Here is a 15102-nt window from a genome sequence, read left to right on the forward strand (position 1 = left end):
TTGACAAACTGTCAGCTCAAGGAAAATTAAAAATATACGATTTTTTAAAACAAAAAATCTTTTAGAACAATGTTAATTCTATTGGGACATTTACTTTAGTTATGTCCACTCTTCATAATGGAAGTGCACGATATTAATATCTACAATATTACAAAAGAAAGAGAAAAAAGCAAGACTGGAAATTTTCAATCCGGACCATCAGTATATATAGGTCAGATCTTTTCTTATATTCCCTATCAACTTTTTTAAATAAAAGCATTTAGAAACAGCACAATAAGAAAACACCCAATTATGAATGGTTCAGCATATAAGAACTGTTAAACATTAATCTTGTTTGCGTATGCAATGTTATGATACTTCTATTAATGAATAAAAAAATCCCAGAATTATTTAAGGTTAATATCTGTTTATGAACAGGATGAGTAGCCTACATTTGTTTTCTCTTTTTCTTCTTCTATATCCCTGTTTTCTAGTTTGATTGATTAGAAATATTTAAAAAGAAACAAATATTTCATTCACTCTAATGTTTGCAATTCCGAAATATTTTATCAGTTTTGGATGTTTATTTAGGTACTTTAGGTATTCAGGCTACTTGTTTAGAAAATAAAATGGCGATCACCATGGCAACGAAAAGGATGTGACGTCACACTATTTCAGTCTATTTTCATACCTCCACGGAGATTGACATCCTGATTTGGTCTTAACTGTTGACAACCTTGCTATTCTCTAGGCTTACGATTTATTTTTATACTCTCCTCTTCGGAGGTAGAGATACCTAAAACCTCGTTGACGACTTTGGCACCTCTACCGGCTAACGATTAGTAGTGCTTCCTCTTCGGAGGAAAAGCACCTTGGCAAATTAAAACTTAGAGCACTGCTCTAAGATCATAAAACTTATTGGGAACGCCACTACCCTTCTTGCAAGCTGGCGCCATCCCCCAATCTCACAATAAAGATGGCTTCTCAGAAGACATCCACCAAATCTGAGAAAAAATCGCAATCGACTAAGATTCCTGCTATCAGGGGCAAAATAATCCGGGCTACATACAAACCAGAAGACTTTCTTCTGCCCTTGGGCAAGAAGCAAACAGGCATTCCAGGGGAGCTCAAATCGAAACCAAATACACTCAAGCAATCAAGTGCCTCACAACCTTCTACTTCCAATAAGCCTGAAGATATGGACTTTACAGTAGTTGGTACACTAAAGCGACGTAGGTCTTCATTGGAAAACCTCAACAAGGCAGACTATCCGCCTCTCCCAGTCAGCAACAGCTTTGATGTTTTGTCTTCCAACCAAGTAGATAATGCTCATGCCAGCAATAATACTGCTCTGCCAAAGCAGCCGCCCACTCATAAGCCTCCTCCGATTTTCATATACGGCATCACAAATACATATACTTTTATAAAGACCTTGTCACGAGCATTGAAGGAGCCCCCTCTAGCTCAGCCCAATAAGGAGCGCATTCGGATTCAAGCAGCAAACAGAGATGATTATAATTCTATCAAAGCTTATTGCGAACAAACAAAAACTGAGTATGCTACAGGCGTGGCAAAAAATGAAAGGTCTACTAAGGTCGTTATCCGAAAACTGCCTATAGACACCGACTTAGACGATCTGAAGGAAGAACTATTGCGTCTCGGTTACAAACCAATAAACGTCCACCAAATGTCTCGCAAAAGCAAGACAGAAGACAAGAAAATTATGATGTCACTGTTTTTGGTTGCATTGGAACGAACTGCAGCTGTTAAGGAGATATATGCTATTACCAACCTTCTTCATTACAAGGTCCACATCGAACCATACAAGCCTCCCTCAGTGCTGCAATGTTACAGATGCCAACGCTTGGGGCATTCACAGGACACCTGCCAAGCCCACCCGCGCTGTCTCAAATGTGGGCAATTTCATTTCACCCAATCCTGCAGCAAAGCAGACTCCTCCACACCCGCCACTTGCGCCAACTGTCAGGGAGATCACCCCGCAAATTACCGTGGCTGTCCAGTCTTTAAATCCTATTCTGAGGCTCTTAAATTACCGGCCCAGCAGCCGAGGAAACTTCCAGAAAAGACTAAGAAAACTTCCAACAAACCATCAGAAGAAACGACTTCCATGCCCACTGCTGTTAATATCCAACCTATGGCTACGGACAATGAAGACGCTGAAGCTTCCACTTCTCTCCACACCCAATCAGCTTCTGTCGAACAACAGGAGGGCCCGAAAGAAGACCTAGACTTAAAGTCCGTTCTTTCATTTCTCAAGGGTTTAGAATTACGCAAAATAATAACACATATTAAGCGTGGTATTACCCGTTTCCGCCAAGCAGCAGACTCAGCTTCCAAGGCTGCAGCAGTAATAGAAACAATAGCGGAAATGGTTGATGATGGCTGTTTCTAAATCCAGCGTATTGCATCACACACTTGTCCTTGCTACATAAAATGCAGATGGTCTCGAGGGGCAGAAACAAATGCTTATTAGATTTCTCAAACACCATAGAGTTGACGTCATGTTTATTCAAGAAACACACTTCACTGCTCGTATCACTACTTGGCGACTACCCAATTACATTGTGTATCGACAGGATAGAGTGGGCAGACAGAAGGGAGGATTACTACTCATAATCAAAAAGGCATTCCCCGTCAGGTCAATTACAATACCACCCTTACTAACTTTGGAGGCACTTGGTGTTGAGCTAATAACTCCAGGCGTTCCATTAATATTGGTCACCGGGTACAGGTCCCCGGCTACACAACTAGAGCCCACAGACTTCGATGTCATTGCTAACTTAGGGCCCAAAGTCATCTTAGCTGGAGATCTTAATGCTAAACATGGAGAATGGAACTCCATTACTCCAAACACTGCTGGAGATACTTTACACGAATATTTACTCACGTCCAACTTCATCATCAGTGCTCCACCAGACCCAACTCATCATCCAAAATTCGGCGGACAACCCGATGTGCTTGACGTAGCCCTTTGCAAAGACGTATCCTTTACAGTCCATCCATATGTCATTTCAGATTTAGATTCTGATCACGATCCAGTCATTTTTCACGTCTCCCACCGCAGCATCGCCCATTCTGCCCCCATCTTCAAGCAAATAGACACTGACTGGGACGTATTTAAACAAGAACTAAACACCATGATCGATCTACGAAATAGGCCTGCCACCATTGCGGACATCGATCAAGCGGTCTCTCACATCACGCTAGCACTTCGTACAGCAGAGGCAGCGAGCTCCACTACAATAATCTCTCCATCGCAAACCAGTCATAGCGACAGTTTTCATTTACAACTTTATCTTCATCTGAAACGTTGGGCTAGACGTCGATGGCAGCACACACTACATCCCGCATATAAGACTTTATGGAACAAACTTTGTAAGAAGCTCAAGATGCTCACTACAAGACAGAATCAACAATACTGGGAAGACACTTTTCGAAATGTCACACTAAATGACCGTAAAATTTGGACGTACTCCAAATCATTCCAACGTGCCACAAATGCTTCCAAAGCCAGAGTCATACAAGGACCTCAAGGACTGACTCAAGATCCTCAGTCGCAAGCGAACATTTTCGCTGACTCTCTGGAAGAACAGTTCCAGCCCAATAGAGCACGCCTCGATCCCTATCTGAAACAGCACATCCGAACCACATTATATAGCATAAGTACACAAAACCCTACACATGGCATCACCTTAGTAACACCCCGGGAAATAGAACGACATACAAAATGTCTGCCGGCAAAGACAGCATCTGGGCCTGATGGGATTCGATCTGCGATTCTTAAACATCCAACTAGAAAACTACTGGTCTTTTTAACTTACTTATTTAACGCCATCTTTCAATTATGCTACTTTCCCAAGACCTGGAAGGAAGCTCGTGTCATCACAATCCCCAAGCCTGGCAAGAATCCACTGCTCCCGGAAAACTACAGGCCGATAAGTCTTCTATCGCACTTGAGCAAACTCTTCGAACGGGTATTTCTCTGGAGGCTGAAACATCACGTAGATAATAGAGACCTTCTACCTTCTCATCAGTTTGGGTTTCGTGCACAACATAGCACTACAACGCAACTCGTACGAGTAGTGGATCATTTAACAACAGCTTTCAACAGGAAACAATACACCCTTGGAGTATACCTGGATGTGTCAAAAGCCTTTGATAAAGTATGGTTAGCAGGACTATTATATAAACTATACACCCAAGGTTTTCCAGATCGTCTTATACATTTACTACGTTCATACCTGACTGACAGAAAATTTCATGTATCTGTTGACGGTGTCAAATCCACGTCCCGATCTATCAAAGCAGGTGTTCCACAGGGCGCTGTACTTTCACCGCTTTTATATAATCTGTACACGGCAGACCTCCCGACCTTACCACATTGCTTTTCCGCAACGTATGCTGACGATACTGCCTTTTTTACAACCAGCAGCTCACTTGCACAGTGTTACATCTACATGCAACGTCAACTCAATGGCTTTCAGGAATGGGCAAGGCGTTGGAGAATTAAAAGCAATGCAGACAAAAGCTGTGCTGTCATCCACAGTCGACGACGCATCCGCGTCCCTCGAAATTTAACGTATGAGAACGCACACATTCCTCATGCCACACACGCTAAATATCTGGGTGTGACATTAGATCATGGGTTAACGTTCGCCTCACACACCAAAGACATAAAGCAACGAGCATTACGCAAAATATCAGCATTGTACCCCATCTTTCGTTGCAGTTCAATTTCTCATGAGGTCCGCGTGCACATATTGAAGATGATAGTTCTATCAACTCTTTCTTATGCATGCCCTGCCTGGCAACATGCTGCTAACAGTCATCTTCAAACACTATAAAGTGTGCAAACAAGAGCCGGTCGAATCATCACTGGTCACGATAGATATACACGCAACAGCCAAGTTCTGGAAGATTTAGAGCTGCCTCCTGTTAAGGAAGTTCTACGGCATCTCCACTATAAGTTCTGGCATACTTTGCCAAGGCACATAAATCCAGCTATAGCTACCATAGGAACCAAATGCGCCCTACGGAACGTTCATCGCACGCCACGCCTTTAATATCTTTCCTTAGATCGTAATGACTTCAACATCAGCTACTCTGCGACAGTTGCAGATGTAGTCTCACAGACATTACAAAACAATAGTATTACCCAACAAGCCACCTGCACATCTGTATATATTTTTTCTGCCATCTTACTCATGGAGTCTGGGGCTTCGGCCCGATACTCTACACAAAAATTCAACATTACCGTGACCGTGACCGTGACCGTGAAGCGTATCATCTAAACTCAGCATTTAGAATCGATCATCGATTCACGGTCTGAGAACGATTTCTACCGCTCTGCGAGCAACTAATAATTTTTGTTCATTCTGGGAGGATTGTTCTGCTACAGACAATCGACATCCCCTTGCAGTCCGTATTGTTGACTCAAGTGGGAGCCCGTGGCCATCATCACCTACTCTTTTCTTCATCTAATTTTGTGGAGGGCCAGTACTAGTACTGACCGACATCTCCGCGAGGACGTATTGCTTCCTCAAGTGAGAGCCACAGTGGGCTTCCCCTAGCACCTCATCTCATTGCATTTCCTCTCATCTTCAGTGTCAGTCGTCTAACATCTCAAGGGATGGCTTCAGGTGGCCATCCGGGACTACCGCCGTAACCTCCGGGTCCGTCTCTTGAACCTACCTCGGTGGGCAAGGGGGCCGACCGCAAGCACAAAACTTCATCTCAAGGCAAGAATACCGGTAGATCCCGCTCTCGCACTCCCGACAAAACTAACAGCACTTCTCATCAGCCGCCGTTTAAACGACATCACACTGTTAGTGACTCCGAACAATCAGTTAGCTCAATGAATCTAGACGACGACAAAGAATTCCCATCTATTCAGGATACTTCCAAACCGTGTCTCTATTCCTTTCTGCTCACCAACTTTGACACCAAGTTTGACAATACAAAGCTAGCCTTCCAACAACTTGTAAAATATCTGCCACGCGCTTCTGTAGCACAGATAGTTCGCACTCGAAACGGAATCATTTTCAAATCTTACGATTCTACTTTCTTAACTACTGTGCGAAATAAGTGCAGTTTCGAAATTTTTGGTAAGCACGCCACTATGAAGCGCCTCGAACCTAAGACATTTCGTCAAGCACCGCCACCACGTAAAACACCGGCTCTTTCGGTTGTCATTAGAGGGGTTGACCCTTCTCTAACCGACGACGAGGTCATGGAAGAACTTACTCTTGAGGGACACTCCATTCTAAAATGCCTTCGTATTAAAAACGATCAAGGAGCTACCTATATGGTACGAATATTAACCAATTCTCAAACCACTATTGATGATCTTCTTACTCATGGCGCCCTCATTTATAAAAAGAAACATCGCGTAGAGCCATCGAAATCGCCGCCACCTTTACCATTAAGGTGTGAGCGCTGCCAAGCATACAATTCACATCCGACATCGAAATGCACCCAGCCAAGCAAGTGTGGGTACTGCAGTGGAAACCACGAAACTAAAGCTTGCACTAACCTAACGAAGCCACCTCAATGCTCTACGTGCCCGGAACAACACCCCACATATAGCTATCGCTGTAAAGCACGGCCAACGGCCGAACCTTTAAATCCGGAGCTCACTGTTCCGCTACGACCCATCCTGCCTGACATTCAACACAATGTACCACCCCAACCTCTTGGCGAAGCAATTTCCATCCAACAACTCCTTTCATTCTTTACCATCGCATTGCAAAATATTCATCCTTTTCTACGTCAACATATTCTCCAGGTGGTCAATCACGCAGCCCGCATCATCTTTAAATATTCTTTCCAAGCTACTTACTCTGGACCTCATGTTTATTTTCATGCCACCCCTCTTGACGAATTACATGTCTCCTCCGCCACTTCCAACACTACTCCTGCACCTTAATCATGGGTATTTCATTACTGTTTCTTAATATTCGATCACTTACTTCCCAGTACACTCTCTTCGAACAGCTACTTCTAGAAGAAACTATTCAGGCTTTCCTTCTGAACGAAACTCTCCTTACTTCATCTATGACGTTCAGGATACCTCGCTATACACTACTCCGTTCAGATTCTACCATCGCAGCACGCCGAGCAAACGGGGGAGTGGCCATTGGCTTCCATCCTTCGATTAGTCACCGCCAATATCATCCTGCATTGATTAATGTTCCAGAGTATCTCATTACGTTGTACTTCCACTCTCTTTACGTTACCATAGCTACCATATATGTACGCCCTGGACACCCCATCCCACGCTCATTCTTTCTTTACATCTCCAATAACTTTAAATATTACATCATAATGGCCGACATCAATATTCACAGCCGTCCAGATAATCAGAAACAAAGCTTCCTTGACTTCATTACTACTCATACCACCGGTCATGTTTTTGATATACCTAAAGCAACCAGACCCATCACGAATACCACACCTGACGTAGTTATTTCTTCTGGCAATCTCTTCCAGCGTTGCACTCTTGAAGTGCTCGATTCCATAGGTAGTGATCACCTTCCTATCAAACTTTATATCGATCAACCGCAGGCTCCTATTCTTCGTTTGCTCCCTGAACCTCGTCGTGTTCCACGATTTGATCAAGCCAAGTGGGATGACTATCGCACTACTATTGCTGAAGATTTGGTTACCATCGAGCCTCCTGCTACCGAAGATGATCTCTACGCACGGGTCTCTGAAATCACTCATTCCATTCATCACGCTTCTGACCTTCATATACCCACAACTGAAATAACCAGGTACCAACCACGTTTACCGCCAAACTACCTACCTCTCATACATCGTTCTCGCGAATTCTTTCGCGAATATCAGCGCACTGGTAACCTAGAAGCTCTTCGTCATCATCGCCAACTTCAGCGCACTGTGCGTAACTACGTCAAGGCACATAAACTTCGCAACTGGGTGAAGACGTGTAGCAACTTAGCTGAAACTTCACACCCTACTAAGTATTGGAAGCGATTTCATATGTTGACTGGGAAGCTTACTCGCACACCATATCCGCTGTTAGTAAATAACGAACCATTACACACAGACGAAGAGAAAGCGAACGCCTTTGCAGACCACCTGCAGACTACCTTCACCCCATTCCCATCTGATTTTGTTCAAAGACATCCTACTGATCGCTTGAACTTATCATCTCCATATCTACAACCCAGTGCAGCACACATTCTTCCAGACGACAATCCTCTCACAGCTCCAATTTCTACATCTGATATCGCCACCGTCGTAAACCGCAAGCGCAACACAGCTCCTGGTATCGACCACATAACTTATCGTCATATCAAAGAGGCTCCTTATTGTCTTCTTCTGCTTCTTTCATATATATATTCTTTTATTCTCCGGACTGGCTACATCCCCTGTGACTGGAAGACTTCTTCCACTCTCATGTTTCTTAAGCCCAACAAACCTCCAGATTCTGTTGCTTCTTACCGTCCAATACAATTAACCTCTGTATTTAGCAAAATTCTTGAGCGCATCATTGCCATCAGACTACATCACCATCTTTCTCAATCTAATCTCTTGCCTGTACACCAAGCTGGTTTCAGACCTAATTTCAGCATCAATGATCAATTGCTCAGACTTCGCAACCTAATCACAAATCATTATAACACTGCTCGGCCTTCATGCCTCATTCTTTTTGACCTAGAGAAGGCTTTTGATAAAGTGTGGCATTTAGCCCTCATGTTCAAACTTCACCGTTTTAGGCTTCCACTCTGCTACCTCCGTTTCATTTTCCATTTTCTTTCTAACCGCCTATCTTATGTTACCATCAATAGTTCCTCATCTCATCCGATCTTTATCCATTCTGGTGTACCTCAAGGCTCCGCTCTCTCGCCTCTTCTATACCTTCTATTTGTAGCTGATATGCCAACCCTTCCTCCCAATGTTCATACTTTTCAATATGCAGATGACACTGCCTTTCTTTGCACGGCCAGAACTATTCAACAAATCAATTCTGCTCTCCGCCTAGCAATAGATTCTTTCCTCCGATGGTGTACTCAGTGGCGCCTTCATATTAACTCGACTAAGACCCAAGCTATCGTTTTCATACCACCTCGAAAACGTTCTCGGGTTCAGAAAAACCCCGATCTACTTAATCTAGAGGTTCACGGCACACGAATATCACCTACTAAACAGGTTACCTATCTTGGTATCATAATCGATCATCTCTTAACTTGGCGGCCGCATCTTCACGCAATCATTCGTAAAGCGTATGCTCGGCTCAATTTACTAAAACGTCTAGTTGGTACCACATGGGGATTGCAACCCACTACAATCCTTAATACGTATAAGGTATTCTTACGTCCAGTTCTAACTTATGGTCATCCCGCTTGGGTTGCTGCACTACCTTTTTTCTATCAGAAATTACAAGTTCTTGAAAGGCACGCATTTCGTCTGGCTTATAGGATCAAGCTTCCCAGTCCGACACAGGAGCTTTACGACCGTATCTCTTTTCCTACCATTCTCCGTCATCTTGAACAGTTGCGACTAAAGTTCATCACAAACCGGTTTCAGCAACGTCATCCACTACTTCTAGATACTATGGATGCCGACCGCCACTATGATTTAGGATATCAATTTTCTACTTGCCCTCTATCCCTACTCTTCTCTTTATATCTCAAAACCATTCCACCAGACCATCCAGATCATTTTGTCGCTTCAGCCTATTCTTCTGATCACCTTCCATTTCATATATCACCTACATATGCTGCACCGTAACCTATTGTGCTAACATGGCTCCACTTGTCTACATTACTGTCCAGAGCAGCCCCTGGACAAGAAGATAATATGCATTCGTCTCACTAACATATCCTTGTGTTGTCCTGTCATATGCACTTCATTGTCATTTTTCCCCTATCCTCATGATTATGAACAAAGTTCATAATGTCCAATGAAATTGAATAAAATGCAATAAAAGCAATAAACTGAAATTATGATCTAAATAAAATAAATGATTCTTTCCGCTTACTCTTACTTCGCATAGACCATCTCCAATATCCTACCTTCCCCAGTCTCTGCACTCCTCACCCCGGATAGAGGGCGTAACCCTCGCAAGGGAGCTAGCCTTCGGCTAGCACTAAAAAAAAAAAATAGAGGTGGTTGCACGGAAGCAAATTTCAGCCCAAGTTGAGATTTATTCATTTTCTTTTTGTAGAAGCGATAGATGTTTTATGTCTAAGCTTCATAATATTATTCCAATACATTATTGTTATATCTTTTGTAAATTAAAAGCAAATTTTACTTTGGTCATATCCGTTTACAGGGATCTTGTTTCTCAGAACAGTTCCTCACGAATCGATTGGGGTAGAAATTATTTATTTAACAATCACCAGATACAGCTTAGAGGCTATTTTACACGGGATATTCAACAACAATAACAATGGAAAGGATTTGGGAAGGTATCGGCCAGGGCCAGTTTAGTAGGTACCATCCCAGCATTTGCCTCAGTCAGGATGGTCGGCAGCGGGATTCGAACCCACGACCTCCCGAATGCGAAGCCAACGCTCTGCCACTTCAGCTACTTCGCTCGGTGGGTGGTTCAAAGTACAATATTTCTAGAATTATTTCAACATTGACAAATTCAAATCCTGATATATTTAGAACTATGCTAACTTCCCATCGTAATACAGTTCTAAATTTATCGAAACTTGAAATAGACAATATATAAAATAAAACCGGAAAACAACTCAGTAAGAACCATCATATTTCTCGTCTGCTGTAAAGGACACAAAATAGATAAGAAGGAAACAATTCCCGAAAGCTTTCTTTTTTCTTTTATTTTTCTTTTTTTTTTTAGACAGTTTAGTCTGTTCGGAGAGCTAATTTTTGTTTCAATAGAAAACATCTTTGAAGGAGGTTGAATAAAGAACGAACAGAAAAATATTGCATCCAAAATAAATAATTTACTTACAGATTCTTAATATATTTACAATAATCTTTTCAAAAACAAAGAAAACAGATTTTTTTAAATACCCAATAATTTACAACTGTTCAACTTTTTTTAGATCTAAATTAGAAATCACTGTATTTTTTATCACTTGATGCAAAGTAAGGGTTTTCAAACGACATTTAGTTTGAAACAGTATGGCGCATCAGAAATGAAGTGAAATGAAATCTTTTAGTTTTACGTCCCACGGTTATCTCGGTTAGGCTAGAGGAGACAGTGATGATGAGAAATGATGGATATGGTGAAATCAAGAAAGTTAGACGAAAAGGAGCACTCCAAGAAAACCCATGAACATGATGCTTGTCCACCACAAAATTCACTTGGCGAGAGATGGGATCGAACCAAATATCTCATGCACCAGTAGTCAACACTCTACCAATGAGCCACCGCTGCTCTATATAAGAAACGGATTCTACTATTATAGAAAGATTAATATCCTGAGATTTCTGCAATAGGTATATTAAAAATCCCAGACAAGATTATTACAAACCAGAAACTATAAGTGGGTCGGTGGTAAGAGCATGTGATAAAATAGGGGTCGTGATAGAAATTAGGTTGAGAACCACAGATCTGAGGACATTGATAGGAAGTTATATTTGGTGAAATCTTATTGGTTGATTCCTACCTTTAACTACATACTTTGAGCTTGAAACCTGTCAGTCAATTAGTGTAGCATATTTATATACATTAGGGATGGCCAGAAGGATCCGAAATTTCGGATCTTAGATTCGGATCCGGATATCCAGTTCCTGGATCGAGATCCGAAATTTCGAAGTTGGGACTCCTGTTTTGGGGCCTTCGATTCAGAACCAGAACTAAAATATTCATATGTATAAAATATATATAAAATTTACTAGGTGAATTTTATCTAACTCAGATAGTGGGAAGACAATTCAATTTAAATGACAAAACATGACATTAAAATCTCATTTTCACATTTTTCGGGGTTAGACCACAGTTGCGCACATCCCATCATTTAGTCTTTAGTATATCTTTAAAGTACTACGAGTATGTCACTTTCATCTCTAGTCAGTAGTTGTATAGATCTGCCTTGTGTTATATATTAATTAAGTTAGGATTAAAATTCGATTGTTGTGAGACATGATAATATTTTCAGATTAAGTTATAAGGTTGAAAAACAGCATAGTAATGCTGCATATTTTCTTTGAGCCACATTGGAAGTTAATGTAGTCTATCTTATACAGTCGCCTCTTATGATTAATCCAATGATCTGAACTTCTGCAGCATTACGCTAAAATGATTGATGTATTTGAACTTTCATAACTTCTGTTTTTATTATTATTATTATTATTGCGAGCAAAATAAATATCATAAGCGGTATTTTACATAATACATATCGACGCAGATCAGTCAGTTGATTGCTTAAAGTTTACCGCAAAGCTATTACGTCTCTAAGACACTGGAGGTCTTAGAACAAAATCCGTGGCTTTCCCATAAAATCTTAAATCCCTCTGTATAAAAAGGGAAAAGTTCTGGGTGACAGTAGGTGAGTGACAGATCACCGTACAGGACAAATCGCGTAAGCTAGAAACTTGAAATTTGGACAGTATATAGGATTTGTGACGTAGGATACCACTAAGGAAGGACTTTGGGAAATTCGACGAAGAAGGGGGAAATGGGGTGGGAAATATTTCAATAAAATGGCCATATCTCCGAAATCCTTGACGTTAGATACTTCAAATTTGGTATTTGGGTTTCTCATTGAAAATAATTTGATACTTGTTTAAGTGTTTTTTGATATTTAAATTAGAAGGAGCAGGAAAGATGTAGAAAGTAAGAAGGGGTGGAAATTGCAATTATTGGAATTGGTATAATAATATACCTATATATCGGAAACTTAAAGGGTTAGAAACATGGAATTTGGTATTTGGATTCCTCACTTAAAATAATTAGATACGTATTTTTAAACTTTTTTAATATATGGCCCAGAAGGGAAGAAAAAGGGCGGGAAGAAAATTAAGTGGGGATTACAATTATTCTATTAATATGTTGAATCCTTTATGGCTAGAGACTTGAAATTTGGTATTTGCAGTTCTCAATGTAAATAATTTAATACGTGTTTCAGTTTTTTTTATGTTTTAGTAAAAATGAAAAGAAAAGATATGGAAAGGAAAAAGGGTGGGGATTGTAATTATTATAATAACATGCCGACATCTGGGAACCTCTGAAGGTTAGGAGCTTGGAATTTGGTATTTAGACGAATCCCCAAACATTTCTTTTTAAATTGATTATGATTAGAGGCTTTTGTGGTGCGAGGCCGTATTAACGGGGGTCTAGTGGCGAAGCCGCTAACTAGCTGCAGTCTAGTAAGTATATAAAGGTATTTGCGTAATGACTGGAAATTGCTTGTATGCCTATGGACAAAATAGCATAAGTAGCCACTATAAATGACAATCCTTTAAAATAAAAATTTTAAAAAGCCAACAAAATGTATTCTTGAATGAGTTGTATATTATGTTTGCGCATGGGCTCCTGGAGGGGGCGGATGGATTCTTAGGGGGCGGTTGTGGATGTTACTGTAGCAGTGAAAAAAATACTTAGATGATCTGAAATTGTCACAAATTACGACTAAAGTACACTGTTAATGGTGCCGCTGAGTAGGGGCGAACGACCTTTCGCCCTCCCCCCTGGATCCGCCTATGTGTTTGAATGAATGATATAGCTCCTTATACAACCTATGCAGACTTAATAGTAGTGCATTACTAATTATAAAGATACGTGTTACTGCTCGAGGCTGCATATGGTATTTTGTATACACACATCTTTAGAACTACCTCTACTACAATTCTTAACATTAACTGGGGTGACACGATCACAGAGAAACGTATTGTTGAAGAAAGAAAAAAAAACTCATCAAGAGAAAGAAAAGGCAGTCGCTCCTTAATTTGATTTGATCTATATTTTATGGGCTGTTCTATTAGCTGTTCTATGTCCTATCACGACTAGAAAATGGCCTCATTCAGTGACCACAATAACTCAGAAAGAATTAGGAAAGAAAGCAGCCTGAGAGCCTAATGAAGAAGTTTGGCCTTGCGACTAAGGTTTCATCCCAGCATTTGACTAGTGTTACAGAAAACAAAGGACAAATTTCCATCAGGAGGACCGCATCAAAAAGATTTACTACCTTCTGGATCAGGTATTTCCACTAGAATCGAATCTGACAGTGAAATTGCTCTCACCAAAGTCGACAGTTTTAATTAATCAAATTTGGAGTAATTGTGATATATTAAGGCACTAAAACCGAATATCAACAGAATGAAGAGAATGAAAGGCTGTCACACGATCACATACCACAAGTGTCTTAAAATCTCATTTTAAGCATAGTATTGAAAATCTCTTTGCCAATAATTTCCTGATTCGAAACACCCGAATTTTTTGACACGGAATTTCGGATCCGCATTCAATATCCGAAATTTCGGATCCGGATCCGAGATCCTGATTTTCGGATCCGGATCCAAGATTCGACATTTCGGATCCGGATCCAAAATCTAAAATTTCGAATCCGGATCAAAAATCCGAATTTTCGGATCTGGATCCAGTGTCCGGATATCCGGACCCAAGTGGATCCGGATATCCGGATCCAAAAATATCCGGATCTGGCCATCCCTAATATACATCAACAATTTTGCACTTTTGACGCTAGGGTTTGTTGCGAAATTTATTGGTTAAAAAAAAGTCTTGAGGCATCCTTTACTGTCCTTTTGCTATGGGCACTGAGACTATGGTAGTTGTTTGTTTCGAACCACCAACTCTTAAGTAGACAGTTGGCTGCTACGAAGATCTCGTTGTAGTGAAACACAGGTAATCCTAAGGGAAAGTACGGAATCAGGGTTTTGAGTCAAAATGAACGTTCGTGTCTTAGAATTCTTGTTGAAGCATGTTTAAAAACGAAGAGTAATTTATAGCCCGTGATACAGTTATCATTGTAAAATGCTACTTGCTTTTATTCAAGACTGGAAACTACTAATTTTGTGGATGTTATTTTAAAATAATAAACATAATAATAATATAGAGGGAAATGTAGTAAAAAAAAAACAAAAGCTTATATCGGAGGAATAGTCTATACTGGTTGGTTAATTCTTTGTTCTATTTAACGCGAT

The 15102-nt window shown here is 40.8% G+C and overlaps 1 protein-coding gene across 1 annotated transcript; it reads left to right on the top strand.

The window, feature by feature from the left end:
• Positions 1-6927: 6927 nt before the first annotated feature.
• LOC145670142 (uncharacterized) lies at positions 6928-14009 on the top strand. The gene is made up of 2 exons (XM_081738513.1): positions 6928-8287; positions 13924-14009. Exons 1-2 carry the CDS (start codon positions 6928-6930, stop codon positions 14007-14009), a joined length of 1446 nt encoding a protein of 481 aa, XP_081594639.1.
• Positions 14010-15102: the final 1093 nt, after the last annotated feature.

Source organism: Thermobia domestica, chromosome 14 (assembly GCF_964235325.1).
Source record: "Thermobia domestica chromosome 14, izTheDome1.hap1.1, whole genome shotgun sequence".
Lineage (NCBI taxonomy): Eukaryota > Metazoa > Arthropoda > Insecta > Zygentoma > Lepismatidae > Thermobia > Thermobia domestica.

What these genes read in the sequence shown, in the direction of transcription:
- LOC145670142 (XM_081738513.1), top strand. Translation starts at nt 6,928, where the DNA reads ATGGGTATTTCATTACTGTTTCTTAATATTCGATCACTTACTTCCCAG. An exon ending in CAAGCGCAACACAGCTCCTG is followed by an intron (nt 8,288 to 13,923) that starts GTATCGACCACA and finishes CTGTTCTATTAG; the next exon opens with CTGTTCTATGTCCTATCACG.